Raw genomic sequence first — 22,411 nt, forward strand, 5'->3', positions numbered from 1 at the left:
GCATTTGCTGTTTGCTCTATTTTAAGAATTTGCACCTTGGAGCAATACTCTGACCTTGACTGAAGTGGAAATTTATTTAGGGAGAGAGAGGATGATTAGGAAAAATTGTACAGATGCAAGTAACTTCTTTGTTGTTTTATTTATACGTTTTAAACACATGACTGTAAAATTTTGTCATGTCCTCCCTCTCTCCTTACCATCGCATCAAAGAAAAGATTGGAGATGTAACCCACTGCCCTAAAATCAGATTCTGAAGTTGTGTGACCAAGAACCTGCCTTAGTTCTCTTGCCTCTAGTTTTCACAGAGACTGAGACAGCTGAAGAGGCAGCTTTCTCAGCTCCTACCAAATTACACACTAGTACCACTTTAAGGAACAGTTAAGACAGTTCCTTTGAGAACTTTGTCATCCCCTAAGCAGAAGGATGTCTTTATTGGTCTGAAATGGTGATGGTCTCCACCCAGTTTAAAGACTTGGAAATGTTAGAAAATTGATCTTGACTTTTGAGTCAAAAATTCAAATGCTCATGCTTCCCTTTCTATACTAAGTAGAAAAGCTTTGAAGATAGAAGTGAACTTAATGAAGTTTGAATAATTTTATGATTATTATTTTGGGCTATGTTTACTTTCTCATAAAACCTATACTCCTACCTCTGCTGTTAGTTAGCTCTGTGATATCAGTCCAGTATTAACTTCTCTGGGCCTCACTTCCCTTATTTCTGCAACAAAGAGACAGAGTATAGGAAGGTGTGGGCAGGAGGTGAATGTGGCAGTGGCACCTGTCTTCAAAGGCCACCAACGTATTCTGATTTCCTGCCTGGGAGTAATTCTTGCCTCTCAAATGCTTACTTTCTGAAGTAACATAAAAACACTAACTCTATTCATCATTTGCAAATCATTGCATAACGAAGTAAAACTGTGTATTATCATTTTAGATGAACTGTACTGTCCTTCTCTCTTTTTTTAAATTTTTATTTATTTGACTACACAATATCTTAGTTGTGGCAGGCGGGCTCCTTAGTTGTGGCATGCGAACTCTTAGTTGAGGCATGCATGTGGGATCTAGTTCCCTGACCAGGGATTGAACCCAGGCCCCCTGCATTGGGAGCATGGAGTCTTAACCACTGCGCCACCAGGGAAGTTCCTATCCTTCTCTCTTTTATCTTGATATTTGTCATATATGTATTTGTATCAGGAAATATATTCTGGTTTACAAGAGTAAAGCGGCTCTGGGTGGTGAAGAAATGAGTTTTATTTTAATTTCAAAGCTTTGGGCTGGTAAAAGAAAACGTTCTGATGTATTTTTACAGTAAACTTCTTTAGAGTAGTATTTCTATCATTGTTTTTCTCTCTTTCAGCTTTCCCGAATGGAATACGTGCACTCAAAGAATCTCATTTACCGAGACGTCAAGCCAGAGAACTTCCTGATTGGCCGACAAGGCAATAAGAAAGAGCATGTTATACACATTATAGACTTTGGACTGGCCAAGGAATACATTGACCCTGAAACCAAAAAGCATATACCTTATAGGGAGCACAAAAGTTTAACTGGAACTGCAAGATACATGTCTATCAACACGCATCTTGGCAAAGGTGTGTTTCTTTTCAGCTCCATGAAAGCGGCAGGTTGTTAAAACACCTTTTTATTCCCAAAACACTTTTGTACCCATTGTGCATTACAACTTGTGATTCTTATTGCTTCACAGGGTAAGTGATTTTTGTACTTGAGAAATTAAGATGGTAAGTTAGTGACTTTCCTAAGTATCCTGTTGACAACTTAAGGATTTTTCATTCTTTGTTTCCAAATGCTTAGTTTCTCAGAGTGTGGTACTTGAATTATTGAATTAAGATGATAACATTTTAGTAAGTTCAGTGATGAGTTTTATATTTACATACAAATGACCCCATATATAACCTGAAAAGGACATCAGGCTGATATCTGCTTTGAGGAAGAGTGCTTCACTAAAACATGGACTAGCCTTCTGTTCTCTGTGCATAGTTTCGTGACTCATTTTTCAGGGAGAAGCCTATGTCTTATTCAGTGAAAATATATTTGCCTTTCCATGAGTCTTGAATTTTACGCAGGATAGACAATTTGCATAAATATTGCTAAAAGCTGTAGTCTCACTTGTTAGAGGGACTAGTCCAGGGGAGAGTATTTGCGAGGGAAGCCTAAGGAACAGTGAGAAGGCCCAGTCGGTAGGGCCCTGGGCCCTTGCCAGCTTCTCCAGGAAAGCTTCCCTTTTTATCTGTTTTATATATTGGGCTTTATTGGAAGATTATATTTGAAGAAAAGCTTCTAAGGTGATTGAAAAGATATGTTCGAAAATCACCACCCTAGAGAGTAGACATATAAACAGAATATTAGACTCCTAGACGTAGCTAATTATGTAAGGTATTTAAATACTAACAAACAGTTTACACAATAAGTATTTTACACAGTAGTACATTAAAGCTAATGTAAATCGCTATCAAGTTGCCTCATCAAGTAAACTGCTCAGATATTCAGATGAGGATTCTAGTATTAGTGAAGAGTAAAAATGACATTATAAAGTGGTATGATACAACCCGAGTTGAAATGAATGCTGTCAGGATTTTTTCGGTAACCACATGGATATTCTCACTTAACATAATAGCTTAAAATTAGGCTGGAAGGTTCTCTGGCACTTATTACTGGTGTCACTTTGGACAAGTTACTTAATCTCCCTGAAACTTACCTGTAAAAATAGAGTAACATTTCACAAGGATGTTTTGCAGGTCGAATGGGTGATAATATATGTAACATGGGTCTCTTGCATAGGGCTCAGAATTCCCTTCTTCCTTCCTTTTTACAAGGAGATAGAGTGTGTGGTACATAGTAAAGTCATGATTGTTTGGGTTAACTGACAGAGTCTAGAAGTTGTTCTAATTCCTGCCTCCTGCCTCCTGGCTCAGCATTTGTGTTCTGATTTTGTTATTCTTGTCAGGAAAGGCAAGAACAGACAAAAGATGCATATCCATGTTGTTTGTATACGGTACAGTGTAACAGTTAAGAAAAAGGGATGTAAATTCTGGCTTTTCCCCTTAAACCTATGTGGTCCAGTAACCTTCCTTCATCAGCATCAGTTATCTCACCCACCCTGAAAGATGTATGGTAATAGTACCTTATACCGTAGGGTTCTGTGAGATAATGCATATAAACTGTTTAGTGCTTGATGATAGTAAAGACTCTATAATGTTAGTTATCATTTATTCAACAAAATATGTTTTAAGCATCTACTGTCATCAGACTCAGGTTCCTTTATCTCTTGATGTAGCCATTTCTGCTGGAACTTTTGAGTGTATCTCCACGCGTGGACTTCCTGAGTTCCAGAGTTTTTTTCAGGTCAGATCCAACCTGTCACCGTATTTGTCTATAATGTCCCTATTACAGAGAATACATATAGGTGGTTGTCACATGCCCTTTAAACTCTGGCCATGGTCTCAAACCCAGAGAGGTTTCTGTAGGAACCCTAATCCTATTGGTCTTCAAATGTGTTGCATCCTTTATGTTGTAATGAAGAAAAAGGGAAGTGTATCTTCAAATGACCTGGAAAGAATTACCTATTAATTTTGTGAGGGCAGAAAACAAGGGAAGCAGCCCCGTAAACCTGATATTTACTGCATTAGATTAGCCACCTTCCCACTGATTAAGTCTGCCCATTTTGTATTCTTTAATGTTTGAAGTTAGGGTGAGGACACTGGGTCACCTGGCCCCTTTCCTTCAACAAAATACATTTGACCTAAAATCAGGGATGTGATGCAAGTAAACCAAGCACATCTTTCTGATTGGTTGAAAAGCAAGCCTTTATGGTATGGAAGAATTTTGTGTCCTCCTGGTCTCACTGGTATTGAAACCTTTTTTCTTTGAAAATGAAATATCCTGCATGAAAAAAACAAGGGAAATACTGAATTGAAATTCTGAATTGAATGAATGTGGAGTGTTCAAAGAAATGTGGAAATAAAGCATGGCTCTGATTTTCACTCTCATTTTTTTTGAAAGGCCTTTATGATTTAAATTATTGTAGATTATTTTAGAATTTTAGAAATGGAAAATGACTTTTCAGAGTATCTAAATCAACCACTTGTTTTTCAGATGAGGAAATCGAAGCCCAAAAGGTGACTTGGCCATGCTTAATTTTGTGTGGATTAATAAATTAATAGAAAGGACAGGCCAAGACCTAGATAACCTGACTCAGGAACCATTATTTTTCCTGTTATCCCATATTCCACAGCTTTTCTTCGTGGTTTTAAGTATTTGAAAAGTTACTTTATTACTTATTCCAGTGAGTTTAAATGTGTTTATTATATTTTTTGGTTTTTGATTTTTTTTTAAATCTCATTTTATAACGGCTTTGCTGTGAAGAGAAGCTGGGCTTATTTCTGTAGGGCCGATCAGTCATTGAAAATGTGGAGAGTTTCGCCCTCTAGTGCTCAACTGTCTAAAGTACAACCATTTGTCCCCTGAATTATTTATTACCAAGGGGCCCCCTTACAGGAAGTGGATATAAAAATGGAGAGGCGATGAGTAGGTGTGATATAGTGTGAGAACCTGCAGAGTGTGGTTTCTCTATCTGCCCTGTTTTGTGGGAGGCCTCAACTCACCCTGCTTGTTCTTTCTTTTTTGGTGTATCTTTAGGTTCTGTTAACAAAATCTGTTTTTGTCTGTTGACAAAATCTGTTTCTTTAAGTTCTGTTAACAAAATCTCTTTTTGTTTTCAATTACATATGAAATTTATTGCAAACTTCAGGCAAGCCTTGTAGTCAAAAGCTTCTGATGGCCTTGCTGTTTTGCTTCATTCTTTTTAAGATTATTTCAGTTGCTCTGTATCAGCTCAACTTTATGTTATTTATGTCTCTCGTCAGGGTGCCGCCCCTTCCCATTAGTGACCTCATTTCCAAAAACCTCCTTCAAAGTACAATCTAGAAAGTTGCCTTTTCTTTCTTCATCTGCCCTGTAGAATACTATGCACTCTTTTTCATGCAAATTTCCTGTAATTGGAGGCGGCAGTTAAATGTGTTGTGCTTTTGTATTTTGGGTTACCTGAGTAGCTAGCTTTCCCTGCCTCCCTGACTCTGTTAGGTTTTACTTTCTGCACAAAGAAGACAAAATCAAGTTTAAGATAGCCCCTTATTCTTGCATTTGTCATTTCTTTTGATAAAGCCCAGAACTCGATTCTGAAAAATAAACACATGAAATGTCTGAGATAAATTGTCATTGGCAATTAAAAATGGAAGAATGTGCTACTTCTATTGTCTGACAGCCAAAGAATGTATAAGGTGTTTTCTGAGATGTAGTTACAATTTTTTATTAACTATTCTGCAGTTCTTTACCATCCTTATCTTCCCAATTTAAAGAAAAGAAAGAAAAATCCAGCAACTTGTTTTACATGATAAGCTCTCTGAATGCAGGGATACTGTGTTATGTGCCCACAAAGGGCACCTTAGTAATAAACTTTAAATTTTTCTTTAGGTGGCTATGGGACATGGTACAAATGGGATGGAGCTGAGGATTGTGCCCTGATGTTGGCTTACATTAAACTAAATTTTAAGTGTTAATTTTTATGATGAATAAAAAGCACTAGGCATGTATGCTAGGCATTCTGCAGCTTGTGTCTTTGCGGGCCTAGCCAGAATGGACTCTCTTAACAGCCTCAGCTACTCAATCTGCTGCTCACTTTTCGTGATGGTAACCAAAGAGTAATTGTAGCCCATGTACTAGAAATAACATTTTGTTTAAATTATCTTACTTTCAGGAAGGTGACGGCATAGAGTGAGGGGTGGTTACTCACCATTTGGTGATTTGGACTTGGTTTTAGTTTAGGATTTGCTCTTTTCACTTGATATTTACTTGCCAGTAGCAGATCTAGGCAAAGGAAGTACACGTTGTTTCTGGTTTTGATCTAAAATACTATCCCTGATTTAGATATACAAAGAATTAGTAAGCAGAGCCTTTCCAGAGCAGACGGGTTTCTGAAGGGATTACTTGGTTTTGAACCCCTTTCTGCTTTAATAACTGCAAACATAATGTGTCATCTGTCTTCCTTTTTAGAGCAAAGCCGGCGGGATGATTTGGAAGCCTTAGGCCATATGTTCATGTATTTCCTTCGAGGCAGCCTACCCTGGCAAGGACTCAAGGTATCCTTGGAAGTGCTCAGTGGAGGGCTTTGTTTAAATACTCAGTTGATAATGAAGGGGTTGCTTACTTGATGTCTGTAGGAAGCACAAAGGGGAAGATTGGCTACAGGGATGACAGGCAGGAACGACATTAGTCTATAATGTAAATGCTCACCTGGGCCTTGGAAGCTCTGTTTTGCCCACGTTTGTCTTCTTCCCCTTCTGATCCTTCTTCCTTATTTTCGAGTTTTCCATAGTCTCTTCCCTCATTCCCTCCCAGCCTTGGCAGTGCTGCTTTTCTCTCTGTGTCAGTATGCCTCCTTCACTAACATTATGTAGCAGGCATATTGTTCCCAGGGTGTTGGGGAATTTCTGGAACAAATGGATGATAGCAGCTGCTACACATTTTACCAGCAAGGCCAGCAGGACTAGGTGTGCCCCTAAGGGGAACTGGGAAATACTTGTTCTTCCTATATAGGCGAAGGACCCACCTGAACTAAAACGAAAATCCAGGTTTAACATTGCTGTTCAAGTGTTTAATTGAATAAATGCCTTTGCATAAAATAGCTGTTCCTTGTAAAATGTGTAGTTTAAATAGCCTTCCTTAGGTAGGTGTCAATACAGTGCATTTGTGTCGAAGTTACCTATTAATTATAGTTACAACCATTGTAATGATTACTCTGTGCCTCTGGCGGTTAGACTAGGAAATGGTGAGCTTCTAACCCATTCTCTGTCCCATTAGATAGTTAAATGCAAGACATTTTTGAGTTGTGATTTATTTCAACATGTTAGTATGGAAGGAAACTTAATTGGTAGCTTTGGGTACTACTATACCCCTTCCCTCCCGAAGGGCAGAATGATTCGTTTTGCTGTGCTTTCTTGGACATTGTCCTGAAAAGTGAGGCTTTTATCCCTTCCCTTTGGGAAGATTTTATTTCTTTCCCGTTAAATTCCTCTCCTAACATCTCCTCCATGGTCTTCTCCTAGTCACATATACCTTCTCATTGACATTGACAGCTGTCAAATAGAGTTTCACATCCTGTTTGCTCATTATACAGCCAAATAATGCATTTGTATATTATTAATTGCTTGAAACTTTCTCATGATCCATGAATCATTTTAGTGGTAGTTGTAGATTTAAAACTCCTCCAGTATACTTCAAAACATAATTGCTTAAAGCCTGGTGCAGCAGGCTAGGCAGAGCCTCATGAGAATCCTTGAGACCACATTATTGGTCCATGCTCCAGGAGCCCTCTGTCTACAGTCTTGAGCAAACCAGACTTGGCTACTTTGAGCCACTGACATATAGCAAACCTGTCTGTTAGCCATGCCTGTATCATAGTTAACATTTTTCCCTCTGGAAGCACATTGTGGAAAGGCAGTTGTTTTTTGCTTTTGTTTTTGTTTTAATTTAATTTAATTAATTTATTTTTTATACAGCAGGTTCTTAGAAAGGCAGTTTTCTTACATCTTGTTCTTTTTCTATTCAACTTCACAATAAATATGTTGTGGAGCCATCTGTCTGTTTGCCCCCATTTGGATTAGCAGTGTTTTTAATCTTATCTAGAGCTGATCTAAGGATGAGAAGGTTGAATAACTTTTGAACCCTAGTGGCCATGGGTCATTACTAAGCTGTTATAATTTTGAATTTATTTTCTTATCTTAGCCTCTCATCTCATTACATTTGGTGGTGTTTATCTGAGACTACTAAATGTATTTGCAAGTAAAACTTTCCAGAACAGATGTTTTGTACATATCTAAATATATCATCTCTACTACATTTCTTGTTTGTTAGTATTAGAAAAAAATTGAGACTATCTAACAAATCCTGCCAGTTTGAGTGAAACAGTCATTATGTCCCGAAACATATTGGACCTCCCATACTTAACACCTCTTTCCAACTAACTTTCTCTCTTTCTTCTCTACAGGCTGATACATTAAAAGAAAGATATCAAAAAATTGGTGACACCAAAAGGAATACTCCCATTGAAGCTCTCTGTGAAAACTTTCCAGGTAGGATGCTGAAAGGACACTCCAGCCAGTGTGACTGAAGCTTTGAAGGAGGTGGAGACCATATCTTAGTATTTCTAGATACTCTCCAGAAAATTTATGTTTCCTTTTATTGTTATTTAAATCAAGATAGGTTTTATCACTTTGATTTGGTCCATAAAGAAAACATCAGTGTCGAATAGTCTGTACAGATATTCCTTGCCTGGCCCAAAGCTTCTCCCCATGAGAAGCATTCAGCTAATGAGCGTGGCCTTTAACCTCTTTCCTAACAGAGGAGATGGCAACCTACCTGCGATATGTCAGGCGATTAGACTTCTTTGAAAAACCTGACTATGAGTATTTACGGACGCTCTTCACAGACCTCTTTGAAAGGAAAGGCTACACCTTTGACTACGCCTATGATTGGGTCGGGAGGCCTATTGTAAGTATCTTCTTTTTAACGTTCTCACCTCAGACCAGCACTGTCTCACTACCCTTGCCAGACTTTCTGCTTAAATCTATGGGGGAAAAAAAAACAACATTCCTTTGACTGTAGACGTTCCATTTGCCAGTCTTTTCAAGGTGATGCCAGGGGTCACTCTCACTAGAGTAATAAAGGAGTTACTAACTGTGTTTTTAAGATTATGACCACTGTGTCCTAAGATATCAGAATTTAAGTCAGTTTTTAAGAAGTTTTCTTTGAATGATCCAGGAGCTGGTGCTACATAAGCTATTAAGGTACTTGATTTCCGTCGGGTGGAGCCCAGCACCAGAGGAAACTTCTGAATTTTTTCTTCTGGCCTTGGGTTCACAGGGCCTTAGAGCATACTAACAGTCATCACTGTAGGATGTTATTTTTCTTTTCGAAGGCAAGCTACTCTCCAATGAACTATTGAGGACCAAACTATCTCCCTTTTGCAGATAAGCAAACTGAAAAGGCAAGAAGACTTGAAACTGGCCTTGGTGTAATAATAACAGTAATAATAATTACTACTGTTCTGTTAGAATTAGAATGATGCTGTCCTTTGCGGAGGCATTAAGTTGGACCTGTTTTCCCCATTTGACTTTTTGTTATGTATTTTTTCAGCCTACTCCAGTAGGGTCAGTTCATGTAGATTCTGGTGCATCTGCAATAACTCGAGAAAGCCACACACACAGGGATCGGCCATCACAACAGCCTCTACGAAATCAGGTATGTGTTGGACCTTCATTGTTTCAGAAATCCCCCTTCTTCGTGGCTAATATTAAAATCCAAATTCTTCAGCTTCTCCACTTAAGCGTATAGACTGAAATTAAAGACAAAAGGCTTAGCGTTACTCACTGTTGTGGTGTGGCATTCCAGCATCCCTCAGGGTTGTGTAATAGCACTGAGATGTGGCCAGGTGTCTTACATGAAGCATCTACTCTAGAGAAGCTGGGCCTGTCAAAATCTGTTGGCTGAAAGGGACAGTCTGCCACAGGCCCAAAAACACACTGGATGGACAGGGTAGCCCACTTTGGGTCTCATCTGCAGTCCAGAGTAGAGCTCTCACCCATGCCGGTTTTCCCTTGCTGATTAAGAAAGGTGGGTAATTTGGACTTCCAGCTGACATAGGCATGGACTGGCATCTCCACCCCACCTCTGTCCCTATATCCAGGTTAACTTTATAGCTGGCCAGGATCTGGACCTGTAGTGAAGATTCAGCTTTGCTTTAGGCCATTCCAGAGAAGGCCGTGTCATCCATCCTTCAGTGATCATGGTTTGGGAAGCTAGTGGTTTGGATGAGAGGCTTCTCTCTGCCTAAAGACAGAGGAGGCAAACACCACCCCCTCCCCTGCCAAAAAAAAAAAATCAACAAATTTGACAACGTTTAAAGAAAGGGGTAACTGATTGGGAAGTAAATATGACAGTTTTAATCCTCATTACCCTATATATTGCTAAGAGGAAAATGAGTACCTCAATAGATAAAGAAGCAAAGAATAATAAACAGATAACACACACACACATAATCATATCAAATTAGCTTGTTCCCCGCTCATCCCTGACCTCACAGACATTTTTACAATAAAATGCAAAAAACACTTATCTCACAGATGTACATGTGAAAGTACATAGGTTAAAAATAGAATATAGAATCCAGTTGCACCCTCTAAAACAAAAACAAACAAAAAAGTAGTATATTTAGGTATACACACACACACATACATACAGTAAAGTATGTACACAAATATAGATAGACTCACCAGTGAGTACATACTTTTGGCATATATGTGTGGCATGTTGGGGAAGGAAAAAATATGTGAAGGAAGGAAATCTATATATTAGAGAGTAGATAAAAGAGAGAGTAGGTAGGCAAAAAGATGGGGTTTAGCAAACTATGACCCCTAATTGGGTCCAGAGTTACATACTTTAATCAGAGTACTTGGCTAATGATTCTATTTTGACTGACTTGTGATTTGACAGCAGAGTACTGTTGACTTCTGCAGTCGTTCTCCCCTACCCCCCTTTTAAAAAGTGTAGAGTGCACAGTTCAAATGACATTCTCATGCATTGCTCTTGTCTTTGCAAATTGTTACAAATTCTCTAGAAAGTAATTTGATAAAGTTACAATCCTCTCTGATAGAATAATTTTACTTCTTGGAATCATAATAAAACAATCACAATAAAACAATCCAAGATACAGATTTACTTATGTGCATTAAACTGTCACGGTGCTATTTCTAGCAAAGTTTTAGAAATGATCCACCTATCCAATTATAAGGGAATGGTTATGGATCCGCTCAAATTTTTTATCAAACTGGGTTATAATAAAATGAATTGTAATGCATTTATTCAGTGGAATATTATCTAGCCACTTAAAATAATATTTAGGAAAACTTGTAGCAACCTGAAAATGTTTATGGTTGTCTAGTAAAGAAATCACAATACAAAATTAGAAACACCTCATAATTTTTCTGAAGGGGAAGGGAAAATGAGAAAGTCAATGGGAGGAGATAATGCCAAAATATTAACAGAAGTAGTGTTGGAAGTTGTAGTATTGTGGGTAATATTTTTCCAAACTATTCTTTTTTTTTTTTTTTTTCCCCCGCGGTACGCAGGCCTCTCACTGTTGTGGCCTCTCCCGTTGCAGAGCACAGGCTCAGGACGCGCAGGCTCAGCGGCCATGGCTCACGGGCCCAGCCGCACCGCGGCATGTGGGATCTTCCCAGCCCGGGGCACGAACCCGTGTCCCCTGCATCGGCAGGCGGACTGTCAACCACTGCACCACCAGGGGAGTCCCTACAAACTATTCTATAATGGAGTTATGTTACCTTATAATGAAATATACATTTAAATAGTAAAGGTATGAAAGAAATAAAAAAATAAGTAGTCAGTGAAATCATAACATACCTGCCCATCATAAATATTGAATACTTATTCAAATAATTCAATATTTATTTGAATAAATATTCAAATAGTTTTAGAATATTTGAAAACTAAAATATGTGTTTCCTTTAGTTTCCCTTGTCTTTTCTGCTTCAGTGAATTCATAATCAATGTTGCTGTTTTGAGTGAATTTTAAAGGTATGGGGAAAAGAGATGGTTGAAAACCTAGATTTCCAGGGTGGAAAATGAGGTCATACCTAGTATCTGAGTAAAAGTACAGTGAATTTCAGTGTACTTTCAAGTGAAAAGTCATTAAACCCGGGTATGTAATTAGGAAATCTCATCTACAAGGCAGTAAGCTTCTTTGTGAAGACTTGAGTCTTGAAAGCGTGTTTGATTTTTTTTTTTTTTCTTTTAGGGTTTTTAGTATCCCATGGCTGCTAAGGGATTGAAATTCCCCACATCAGTGCAAATTTTATACCTCCTTTCCAGCAGGATTCTGAATTCTAACTGGGTAGAATTCTTTCTGTACTGTGCACTGTGGGTAAATGGATTTCTAGTGTCTTTTCAGCCTTTACACTGTGTCTTAGTCTGTGGTCTCATTGCTTTGGTTCCACCTTCAGGGTTTTTTCCTTATGCTTTTTTTTTTTTTTAAGATTAATTCTTTGCAAGTTTTGAAATCAGCCAAAGAAGACACTAAAATCTCTCCTTGAGAGAGATTGAAAGGTATTAACTTTAGGGACAGCTAACCTTTCTTCAGCAGTTTTGACTCGGTAAATCTAGCTAAGGACTTGCTATGTGAAAGTATGTCCTGGAGATACCAAGATAAGTAGGGAGTCCTTGTCCTCAAAGAACTGACAAGCAGATAAGCCAGGTGGCCAGATAACTTATAATACAAGGCAGAACAGATAAGCATCCCAAATCACAATCTTTAGGGACTGGAAGGAGACTTTTCATCTAATCTGAGCATGACAAAGAATTTCATGAAAGAAGCTGCATTTGAAATGCTCTTGGAAGAATTGGGTGGAAATGAAAGAGGCATTCCAAGCAAAAAGGAAATATGAGCAACAGCAAGTTATCTAGTTGCATTTTGCTAAAATATATTCTGTGAATAAAGGAGACAAGGCTAGGAAAATAGGTTGGAGCCATTCGATAAAGCTCCTGAAATGCTGGGCTACTGGAGAGTTAGTGCTTAATTTCAGTAGGGAATAGGTACTAAAGGTATTTGAACAGAGGGGTGATAAGATCAAAACTTTGCTTTAGAAATCTTTCAGCATAGAAGGTGGTAGTAACCTGGCAGCCAGCATGGAGACCAATAAGACAGTGAGTTCCCTTGAGAGGTAAAGGGGGTGCATATGGACTGTAGTGGTGAGAATGAAATAAAATTGAAAAATGATACAGGGATATAATCTATCAGAATTGGGAGCTCACATGTATGGCAGGGTTGAGGGAGAAGGATGGGTCAAAGCTGTTGCTGTGCGCTTCAGCTGAAGATGGCTGGCAGGCAGAGGACGACTCTCAAAACCTGAGAGCTCTTTGGAGATGACATTGATGATAATGCTTGAAGAGCCTACTTATTCTGAATAAATCTGCCCATCAATTGTGTGATAGAGGAGAAGGATGAGGAGCTCAGAACTTGGTTTTAGCTTATCCCAAGCCTTAGGCTGCAGGACACTTAAGCTTTTGGGGGCCTCAGCTTCCACAAATGTAAGCCTTGTAAGGGCAGAGATTTTTGTTGTTTTGTTCACTGCTGTATCCCTAACCCCTGAAAGAATGTCTGGAATAGTAGGCACTCAGTAAATAATTGTTTGAATGATGAATGAATGAATCTGTCAAATGAGGAGTTTAGATGAAATCAGATATTTGTTTAAAATATAGATTTTTGGGCTTCCCTGGTGGCGCAATGGTTGAGAGTCTGCCTGCCAATGCAGGGGACACAGGTTCGAGCCCTGGTCTGGGACGATCCCACATGCCGCAGAGCAACTAGGCCCGTGAGCCACAACTACTGAGCCTGCACGTCTGGAGCCTGTGCTAGTGAGAGGCCCATGCACCGCGATGAAGACTGGCCCCCGCTTGCCACAACTAGAGAAAGCCCTCGCACAGAAACGAAGACCCAACACAGCCAAAAAAATTAATTAATTAATTAATAAGGAATAAACTAATACTGTAATTTCAAGATGTTTCCCTCTATCCACCTCCCCTTTAAAAAATATAGATAGATTTTTATTTAACCTTCCAAGAAAAGTAAATTTTAAACTTTTCTTCCTACTTGTTTTTTCTATTTCCACAAAGAGCCATCCTGCCTTGTTTGGCAGCCAGAGTAGGGCTGGATTGTCTGCTCAAAGGGAAGGGTTTGAAAAAACACAGCAGGATCTTGCTGCAAAGCAAGTTCAGGAGATTGTATTAGTTCTCCTCCATCATGATGGGATTTTTCAGGGAAAGTTTGCTTTGCTGGTCGACTGACCAGCATACTGAATTGAATTGAGTATCATTTGGTTCCTAGATACAGTACTAGAGCCCAAACATGGTGGCCAGAGAACTGCATTTAAACTCACCTATATTGAATCTGTCTGGTATTTTAATACCAGGTGCTTAAGATCAATTTCTTTGAACATTAATTTACCCAGCTAGAGAACTATAATTCAGTCATGAGTTTGGGTAGAATAAATGTTCCTAAAAGCTAGATCCACTCAAAAGGATCCCAACGGGTTAGTCTTTTCTGTCATTTTACCCTTGGTATTTGTCCTTTCCCAGTTCCAAAGATGGTCAATCTTGCCATGACTCAGGTTCCTCTTAAAGAATTCTGCATTACCATTCATCAGGAAGACGATGAAAACTCTACTAGTTCTTCCTATTTCTACCCGGCAAAGCTTCCCTTGCATTCGCTGATCAAATTCGATCAGGAAGTAAGTCCTGCCACTATCCAGATAGCTCATATTAAAGTGCAGTACTGTCGAAGGTCTTATGCAGTGTGTTTGTTCGACACACAACAAAATATATATAAATTTATATATATATATATATATATATATAGCATATTGCATTGATTAGCACGTGCATGCAGCAATACACTTCCTTTCAGAACCTCTAGCTTGTGACAATCCTTACTCAGGTAGATGCTACACAAATATATACTACTGTGGTTCAGCAGTTTTGATAGTTTCTCTTTTCTCCCATAGACCCCTTTTATTTGGTAGATTTTCTGTGGGCATTTGAAGAAGGGGTACTTGAGCTAAAAGGTTAGGGAGAACAGATCTGTTTTGAGGTTGGAAAGAGTCATATTGGCCATCGAGAATTATTAAATTCTACCAGACATGGTATCCTACCCCTGATAATATTGAATCCTCAAATATTACTTATTCATTTTTATAGGACCAGCATATGTTTAAGGGAAAGAATGTCATATTGAGTTCTGAAGAAGATATGTCCCAATAAAAGAGTAGTTCAGATTTATTCTGTTTGTGTCTAGGCTCCAAGGGATTAGATTTAAGTCCAGTAGCCTTAAAAAAAAAAAAAAAAAAAAAAAAAGCTGATGAATTTTCCATTCCCTTCCTTTTACAGAGTACTTCTTTGTTTTCAGCGAGGTTCAGAGTTTGCTAGTTTAAGGAGCAGATGAGTTTGCTCAGCGATCACTTGCCTACTTCTGACCCGTGTCTGATTTCCTGACTTGCTGCCTGCTGTCTAGCAGGAGCTCAGGTGTGGAGATTGCACACTCACCCTGCCCCGCTCCAGCACAGAGCTCAGTGCAGAATGAGCTGTCCCTCCTCATTTCTGGGACCTTAATTCCAAGGGGATATTGCAACAAGCAAGTGCAAAACGGAAGTGCAGTCCTTTTCTTAGCTTCTCCCACTCTGTGACCTAGTCTTTGCTGCTCACCTCTGCTCCTAATTCTCTATTCCATATTAAAAGTTTTCTTCCTCTGTCTGTATGCATTGTTCAGTATTTTGTATATCAGCATATACCCTGTATTCTGAGGCACCTCCTTGTAGGAGGTGATTCCAAAGTAATCTTACCTAGATAAATCATCATTCCGTAGGGGAGGTGTCTTATGCCATTTTTAGTAAGAATAGGGCAAGATTTGAGTAGAGAATTTCAAACCTCTAGGATGGTTCCTGCGATTTTTTTTTCAGAGCTTCGCAGAATTGATGCTGCTGTCTCTGTGGGCCTATATAGTATTGGGCTTGGAAATAATCCTTCCAGGTTCTTATCAGTGATTTTCAAATATCGCTGATATTTGATCAAGTTTGTAGAAAACAGGAACTCACTATTGGTACACCTGACAGATTGCACGTAACAGTCCCTGTCTGGCAGAGGAAAATTGGTTCTATTTCATGAGCTTAATGGAGGAGTTTTTGATTTTGTTAAAGTATACACTTTAATAACTTTACCAACTTTTTTTCATTTCATACCTGAGGTCTAACACATAATATAGTGTCCTTAATATACTATATTAAAATTTTGTTTTAATCTTGGAAGTGTGGTAAGACAGAATGTAGTCAAGTGTATTTATTACTAACCTTTTGGTACTATTCAGTCTCTATTCTTGTTAATTACAGTTGAAGACTATAATTATATAAGGAGGCCTAGAAGACTGACATGAGAGGCCAAAATGTTCTGTATAGATGGCAACTTTTAAAATATTTTAAGAGCCATGAAGTAAAATGGATAAAATCCATTTTATAGATGCAATCAACATTAATTTTTCAAAATAACTTTACATAAAGAGTAGGATTTGGTGATCTGTTTGTTACAACAGGAGGAAGATATTTGCCTGCCTTCTGCTTCAGAAAAGTAGCTTTATCTCCAATAAAAATTTGAGAGAATTTTCAAGCCATAGATGGAACTGGTTATCTGAGGTGTTTTCAGACTGTATTTTCTTGCCCTCCTGTTAGTGTCGTTCTCTGTCTGACTGTGAATCGCTGCCAAATGATTGCTGGGAGAGACTTGCTTCCTCTGCCCTAGGCACATGTGGTGGTTTTGACTTTTTACACTAGGCTTCTATGTTTTCCCTTAACTATTTTTTGTAGCTTTGCCTTTGATTTATGTTCTGCTAGGTTGCTGCTTTTTTGATTTCCACATTCACCTACTAGATAGTAAACTAAGCATTTCCACGCAGGTGATGCAATCACAGCTGAAGATTTTAAAGCATTATCCCAAGGAATTCCCACTACTTGAGATTCCTGCTCCTGCCTTTGGGGATTTACACACTCCATTTGGACCTTTGCCTTTCAAGTAATGCAGAGAGATTGGTTTTGTTGAATGACTCTTCTACCCATGGACGCTCCTGATTGCTTTTTAGATAGACATGTTGCATGAATGATTTTTAAGAATGAAGGGTTTACATGCCGATCTCCTCTGCTGGTTTGCTTGGTATAACTGGCTCCTGTGCTGATTATGCCTAATCATAACCTCTGTGTATACAGCATTGCCTAGAGTACCTTTCAGGAACAGATAGACTAGCAGAATTCTGTAGTTGTGAACATTCCTTGCTTTCATTTAGTTTCTAGGCACTCAGTTGCTTTCTAAAACTGGCAGATGAACACTTCTGCTACATCAACCTCTAGATACCAGTCCAGGCCCTTAAATTCCAGAAAAGAATAGCCATAGAGTTTAGTATTATGGTGAAAGTAGTTCCCAAAGTAATAAACCAACAACCCCAGGTTCAAGTCTGTCCCTTGGTTTTGTTGCTTTCAGTGGATACAGAAGGCGTTGGAGAGCAGTAGAATGGTGCCATGTGTTCTTCACTTGTCACAGTGCAAGCATTTATGAAGCAATCTGGAATGCTAGCATTGTTTTTCTTTCCTCAAAAGATAAATAGAACATTGCATTGAGGATGGAGATGGAGTGTAACTTCTGGGCCTTTGAAAAAATGTCTTGCTATTTTCATTTAGACAAAAATGTTAATTATTCCAACAAATTACCTATTTAGCTAGAATTAATATAAACAAATACACAGCCCAGGGAATCAGACAGTAGCATCAAATCAGACTTCTGACATGTATTTCAGTAAAAATAGAAATAATAGCTGATCCAGCTGTCCAGGGTTTTGTTAAGCTTAAAAGCATATGAGTGTTTTACATACGTTTCATCTGCCCTAAAAACAAATGCAAAACAGAGAGCGTTCATGAGAGAAGTAATTGCACTGAACATGTATCATGGAACTCAAAACGGCAGCAAATGACTTATAAATGTCTGGATATTTTTTAAGCATTTAAATTTTTTGAGAACAGACAATTCTATGTAGTAGTTTAGGAGCTTAAACAGTCTACTTAAATATTACAAAAAACTCCTAAAGTCCTAGAGAGAACTGAAGAGGCTATCACTAATAGATATTAGTTATAGATATTACTCATAATATTAGAAGAACAGATATATTCTCAAATCTCCAGTAGTGAGAATAAATGAGATTAAGTACTCTGAGATATGGATGTTGGTTTATAAAATAGTTATGATTATGTTATAAACCACAGTCTTATTTTGGAAAAATGAAATTTTTTGAACTTCTAAACTGAACTTCTGAACTTCTCGGCAGAATTAATTGGGGTGGGGAGATATTTTGAGTAGCTTTGAATCTCTCAAATGTGACAGTATAAAACTAAACTCCTCTTTTGTAAGAGTATATAGCAAGCAAGTTAATACAGTTGCCTTCTTGCAGAATATGCTCATTCCCTGAGGAATATCAGAAAACATGGCCAGGATCTTTTATAGTGCTGTTACCCATGTCACCTCATATTCCATTACTTAAAGAAGATGAGTAAGTTGTAGCTGGTGTACGATGCTTTTTTTGAATGGGAAAAGCCTTTCTGATGATTTATAGATGAGCTTTAAACAACTCTTGTCAATGAGTTACAGAAGGGGGTGAGTGAAATGGAGCCTCAAATTACTACTACTTCGGTCTTCCTTTTCTTTTTTATAGAATACAACATTTATAGCTGTGAACATTTCTAATATTTATAGCATCCTTACTGGTTTTCATGCAGAGCAGCAATATCACGTCCCAACCCCTGCTGCTGTTTATATCAGCAGCAGTTAAAATTTGACTTACTAATCCCTCATTGCTGCCTCTCCAACACCTCATTTTTCATTTTTGTAGAGCCTTAGGACTGTTACAGCTGAGCATCATGATGTTAACACCTCCTCAGCCATCTGGCACAGGGGAAGAGGCACCTAAACAGATTCTTCAGAACAAATATCACATAGGAGCAAGATCAGAATAGTGTGAGATCTAAAAAACAGGTAAAGAAGGAATGAAGAGAGCCTGAATGACAGCAAAGGTGAAAGCAGAACCCAACGAGGTTTTGAATTGCAAGCCCTCCTTTTGCTGGGAAAAGATCTGCCTTTTGCTTTATAGAAGAAAATAGTTCATAGTAGTCTTATCTAAACTTTTTCTAATTCCAGACTAGAGGCTGTTAGCCAGAGGAATCTGAAAAACATTGTAGCCTTATTTCCCCCCATCTTTTCATATTCTTGACCTGTGAACCTGCTTTTGAAGAGATACTTTGTTCATCCTTTTAGATAAGAAAGCATATTCCAGCTACTGCTCATTTTATCGTAGTTGAAAGTCTTTTGGAAGTTTATGTTGAGGGTAGTGGGCTCCCTATTCAAGGAAAAGGCATATTACCTTGATTCCTAATGCTGGGAATTTTCTATATTGACTACTGTCTATTTAGATAGATAGTTAATTAGTGAAATGACTTGTAAGTATGATTATTCCTTTGTCCAACAATCCTAACTTTCTGAATTGGGTCTGCTTAGTGGCTACTGAAATTTTACTAATATGGAAGCTGAAAGGTGATTCCAGCTTTTGATAGTTTTTATTTTTTTTAACCTCCTCTTTTGGTGATCATTGTTTTTCTGTGTCTAGGCAAGGATGGTATGCTAGAGACAATTACGTGTTGGCTCATTAGGCTGAATGAATGTAGCCAAGCTATCTTTTTCTCAGTGCTTTGCAGCAGTTGTTCAAAATCCAAAACAAAAACAAAACCCTTAGGGACACTAATGTACTTGATTTTGATATTGCTCGCTGTTGCTTCACCTTTCCTTCCGTATCTTGCTCTCATGCTTCCTAATGCCTGAGCAGACTGCATCGTCAGAGCGCCGAGGAGAGTGGGAAATCCAGCCCAGCCGGCAGACCAATACCTCGTACCTGACGTCTCACTTGGCTGCAGACCGCCATGGGGGATCAGTGCAGGTACTTACGGCCTTTATTGCCTTTTCATGGCCCTCCCAGCTTAGCTGGTAGAATGTTGGCTTGCTTCTGAAACCCAAGTTCCTTTAGAATGGAAACTTACAGCGAGGTTGAGCTGCTTTTATAGTGAACTGAATATCTCTGTGCTGATTTTCTACCTAGGTGGACTTGTAAGACTCACTTGTTGAGATGATTCTGGGTAGTTGTCATTGACTAAGAAATATCTATATGACTTCTGATACTGATTCCTGGTTAAACTAATCCTACAACCTTGATCCACTCATGATAGACCATAAAATAACGTCAAGGTAGAAGTCTGTTAGTGTCAAGTTGGGAACTGCAAAGAAATATTTAAAATAAGTATTTTGGCGATAGAGGACTGCATATGTAGCTCATTCCATGATGATATATGCCCTGGTACGTAAGGTGAGATTGTTCATTGGTCCAACTCAACCGTTTATGAGTGGGAACCCAAGAAGTTGGGCTATTTCTTTTTTTCTCCCTAGAATAAGTGTGGTCTTAGAGAATTATTTCTGATTTCATTTGGACTGTTTTGAATCTCTATTCTCTCTTGTACTTAAGAACACCTTGCATCTCTTAATTTTTCATATATGTCACTATTTTAATAATCTTTACCTGAATAATTTTCTCATAGTGGTAAGTGACACCACCAGTTGGGGCACACAGGTGAACCCAGAGCTACCAAATGTAAATTCTTATAAAGGGATACGCAAGCCTTTTTCACATAGAAACACATCTTGATAGGCTGATTGTTTCGGATATGCCTTTACATGGAGTGACTCACTGAAGATTGTGTTATTCACAGGAAGTTAGGAGACAGTTTTGTCCTCTAAACCAAAAATGATCTCATAGGAACATCTCACAGGTAAAAATGATGGATTGAACACACCCACTTCTGAAACAGCACTAAAAAAATAAGGAGATTTTTTTTTTTTAAGGTATAAATCCATATAAGAATGGAGAAAACAGGCTTCCCTGGTGGCGCAGTGGTTGAGAGTCCGCCTGCCGATGCAGGGGACACGGGTTCGTGCCCGGTCCGGGAAGATCCCACATGCTGCGGAGCGGCTGGGCCCGTGAGCCATGGCCGCTGCGCCTGCGCGTCCGGAGCCTGTGCTCCGCAACAGGAGAGGCCGCAACAGTGAGAGGCCCGCGTACCGCAAAAAAAAAAAAAAAGAAAAAAAGAAATTAATAGTGATTGCAGCAAAATAAATTGTCAGTATTCCAGATATACAAATAACGCTTACTTTTTAATTAAGTTATTCTAAAATAATAAATGGAAAAGTATAAAAATGATAGTTTCAAATACTAATAATTTATTACATTCGTTAGATTCTTTACAGTTTTTCAAATTGCTTTTTTTCCTAAACATCATTCTATTTAACTACCATAGTAATTACAAGGTAAATAGGACGAAGGTGGTTATCGGCCTAATCTTACGGAATTAAAAACCAGGGCTCAAAGAGAATGTTGATGGTAGAGCTAGGCCTGGAATCCAGCTCTTGGGTCACCTACGTTAGGTTTTTGTTCCACTGTTCATCTAGGCAACTGTTCAGTGGTTTGACGAACTGTACCTTCAACCTGAAATAATTAAGTGGATGCTCTAGAGACCCAGATTAGTTGCCATTGATTCCCAAGTATATTCTAGGTTAGACAGCTGGTGGTAAGGTTACCATTTGTGCCTGATTTGTTTGAGACCAGATACTCATGGATACAGACAAGATGTCTAGTCTGTAAAATGGGGATAACCTCTTCTTCCTTAGATTGCTCAAGGACATGGCTTGTGGGTCAAGCAGCAACATAGTAAGGAGAAATTAGAGAGTATGAGACATGCAAAACACTATAAGCAAGTGCCGTGACCCAAAGTCACCAAGTAATTCACAGTGGTGATGCTTACTATTGCTTTGTTCACATCAGTAGAGGCCAAGACATTTTATTTAACATCTTGTCTAGTGTCTGAATTGTCTACTAAAAAACTTACTGTGATTTCTCCTTTAGCCCTTGTGCTCACAGAATGAATTTACCAGCATTATCACTGGTGTGCAGCCAGAATGTGCCCACAAGAAGCATATATAGGCTGAGGAAATTAACAGGACAACATTAGCATGACAGGCTGTGGTTTCTCCAGTCTGTAAACATTCTCTCCTCAATTTTTCATTTTGAAATTTTTAAATCTACAGCAAAGGGCTGGGGCGGTGGGGGGTGTGTGCAGTGAGCCTGTGTGTATCCTTAACCTAGATTAACAAATGATTGATTTTTGCCATATTTGCCTTAACTCGGGAGGGGTATGTTTTCTAAACTATTTGTAAGTACATTTTATCCCAAAATACTTCAGCCTGCATCTCCTAAGAATGAAGCCATTCTCTCATGTAACCAACAACACCATTGTCATATCTAAGAACATTAATAATTCCATAATAGCTAATGGACAGTCATATCACATTTCCCCCAGTTGTCTCCAAAATTAATTTTATAGTGTTCAGGATCTAATCAGGGTTCTTGCATTGTATTCGGTTGTTAGGCCTGTTGTCTTCTTCAATCTCTTAGTCTCTTAATCTTTTAAAATCTGTAACAGCCACCTCTGTGTTTAAAAAAAAAAAAAAGATTTTTGAGGCATGTCTTTTTTGAAGAATCCAGGCTTGCTGTCATATAGAATGTCCTGCATTTTGGATTTGTCTGTTTTTTTTCCATCATACTTAGATTCAGATAAAACTTTTTTTTTTTTGGCAAGAATACT

General features: G+C 38.5%; 1 protein-coding gene across 7 annotated transcripts in view; it reads left to right on the forward strand.

Annotated features, from left to right (window-relative positions):
- The window catches only part of CSNK1G1 (casein kinase 1 gamma 1), a 146,663-nt gene that overhangs the window by 109,048 nt on the left and 15,204 nt on the right, over window positions 1-22,411 (forward strand). For 5 of the 7 annotated variants that reach the window (XM_060294142.1, XM_030878972.2, XM_060294144.2 and 2 more), the window contains 6 exons: window positions 1,357-1,591; window positions 6,069-6,154; window positions 8,062-8,146; window positions 8,416-8,564; window positions 9,210-9,314; window positions 19,549-19,659. In XM_060294142.1, coding sequence (XP_060150125.1) covers window positions 1,357-1,591; window positions 6,069-6,154; window positions 8,062-8,146; window positions 8,416-8,564; window positions 9,210-9,314; window positions 19,549-19,659 — 771 coding nt within the window. The remainder of the gene's footprint in view (window positions 1-1,356; window positions 1,592-6,068; window positions 6,155-8,061; window positions 8,147-8,415; window positions 8,565-9,209; window positions 9,315-19,548; window positions 19,660-22,411) is intronic. The other 2 variants (XM_060294146.1, XM_030878976.2) reach the window with 1 other exon arrangement.

This window comes from Globicephala melas, chromosome 2, assembly GCF_963455315.2.
Source record: "Globicephala melas chromosome 2, mGloMel1.2, whole genome shotgun sequence".
NCBI classification, from domain to species: domain Eukaryota; kingdom Metazoa; phylum Chordata; class Mammalia; order Artiodactyla; family Delphinidae; genus Globicephala; species Globicephala melas.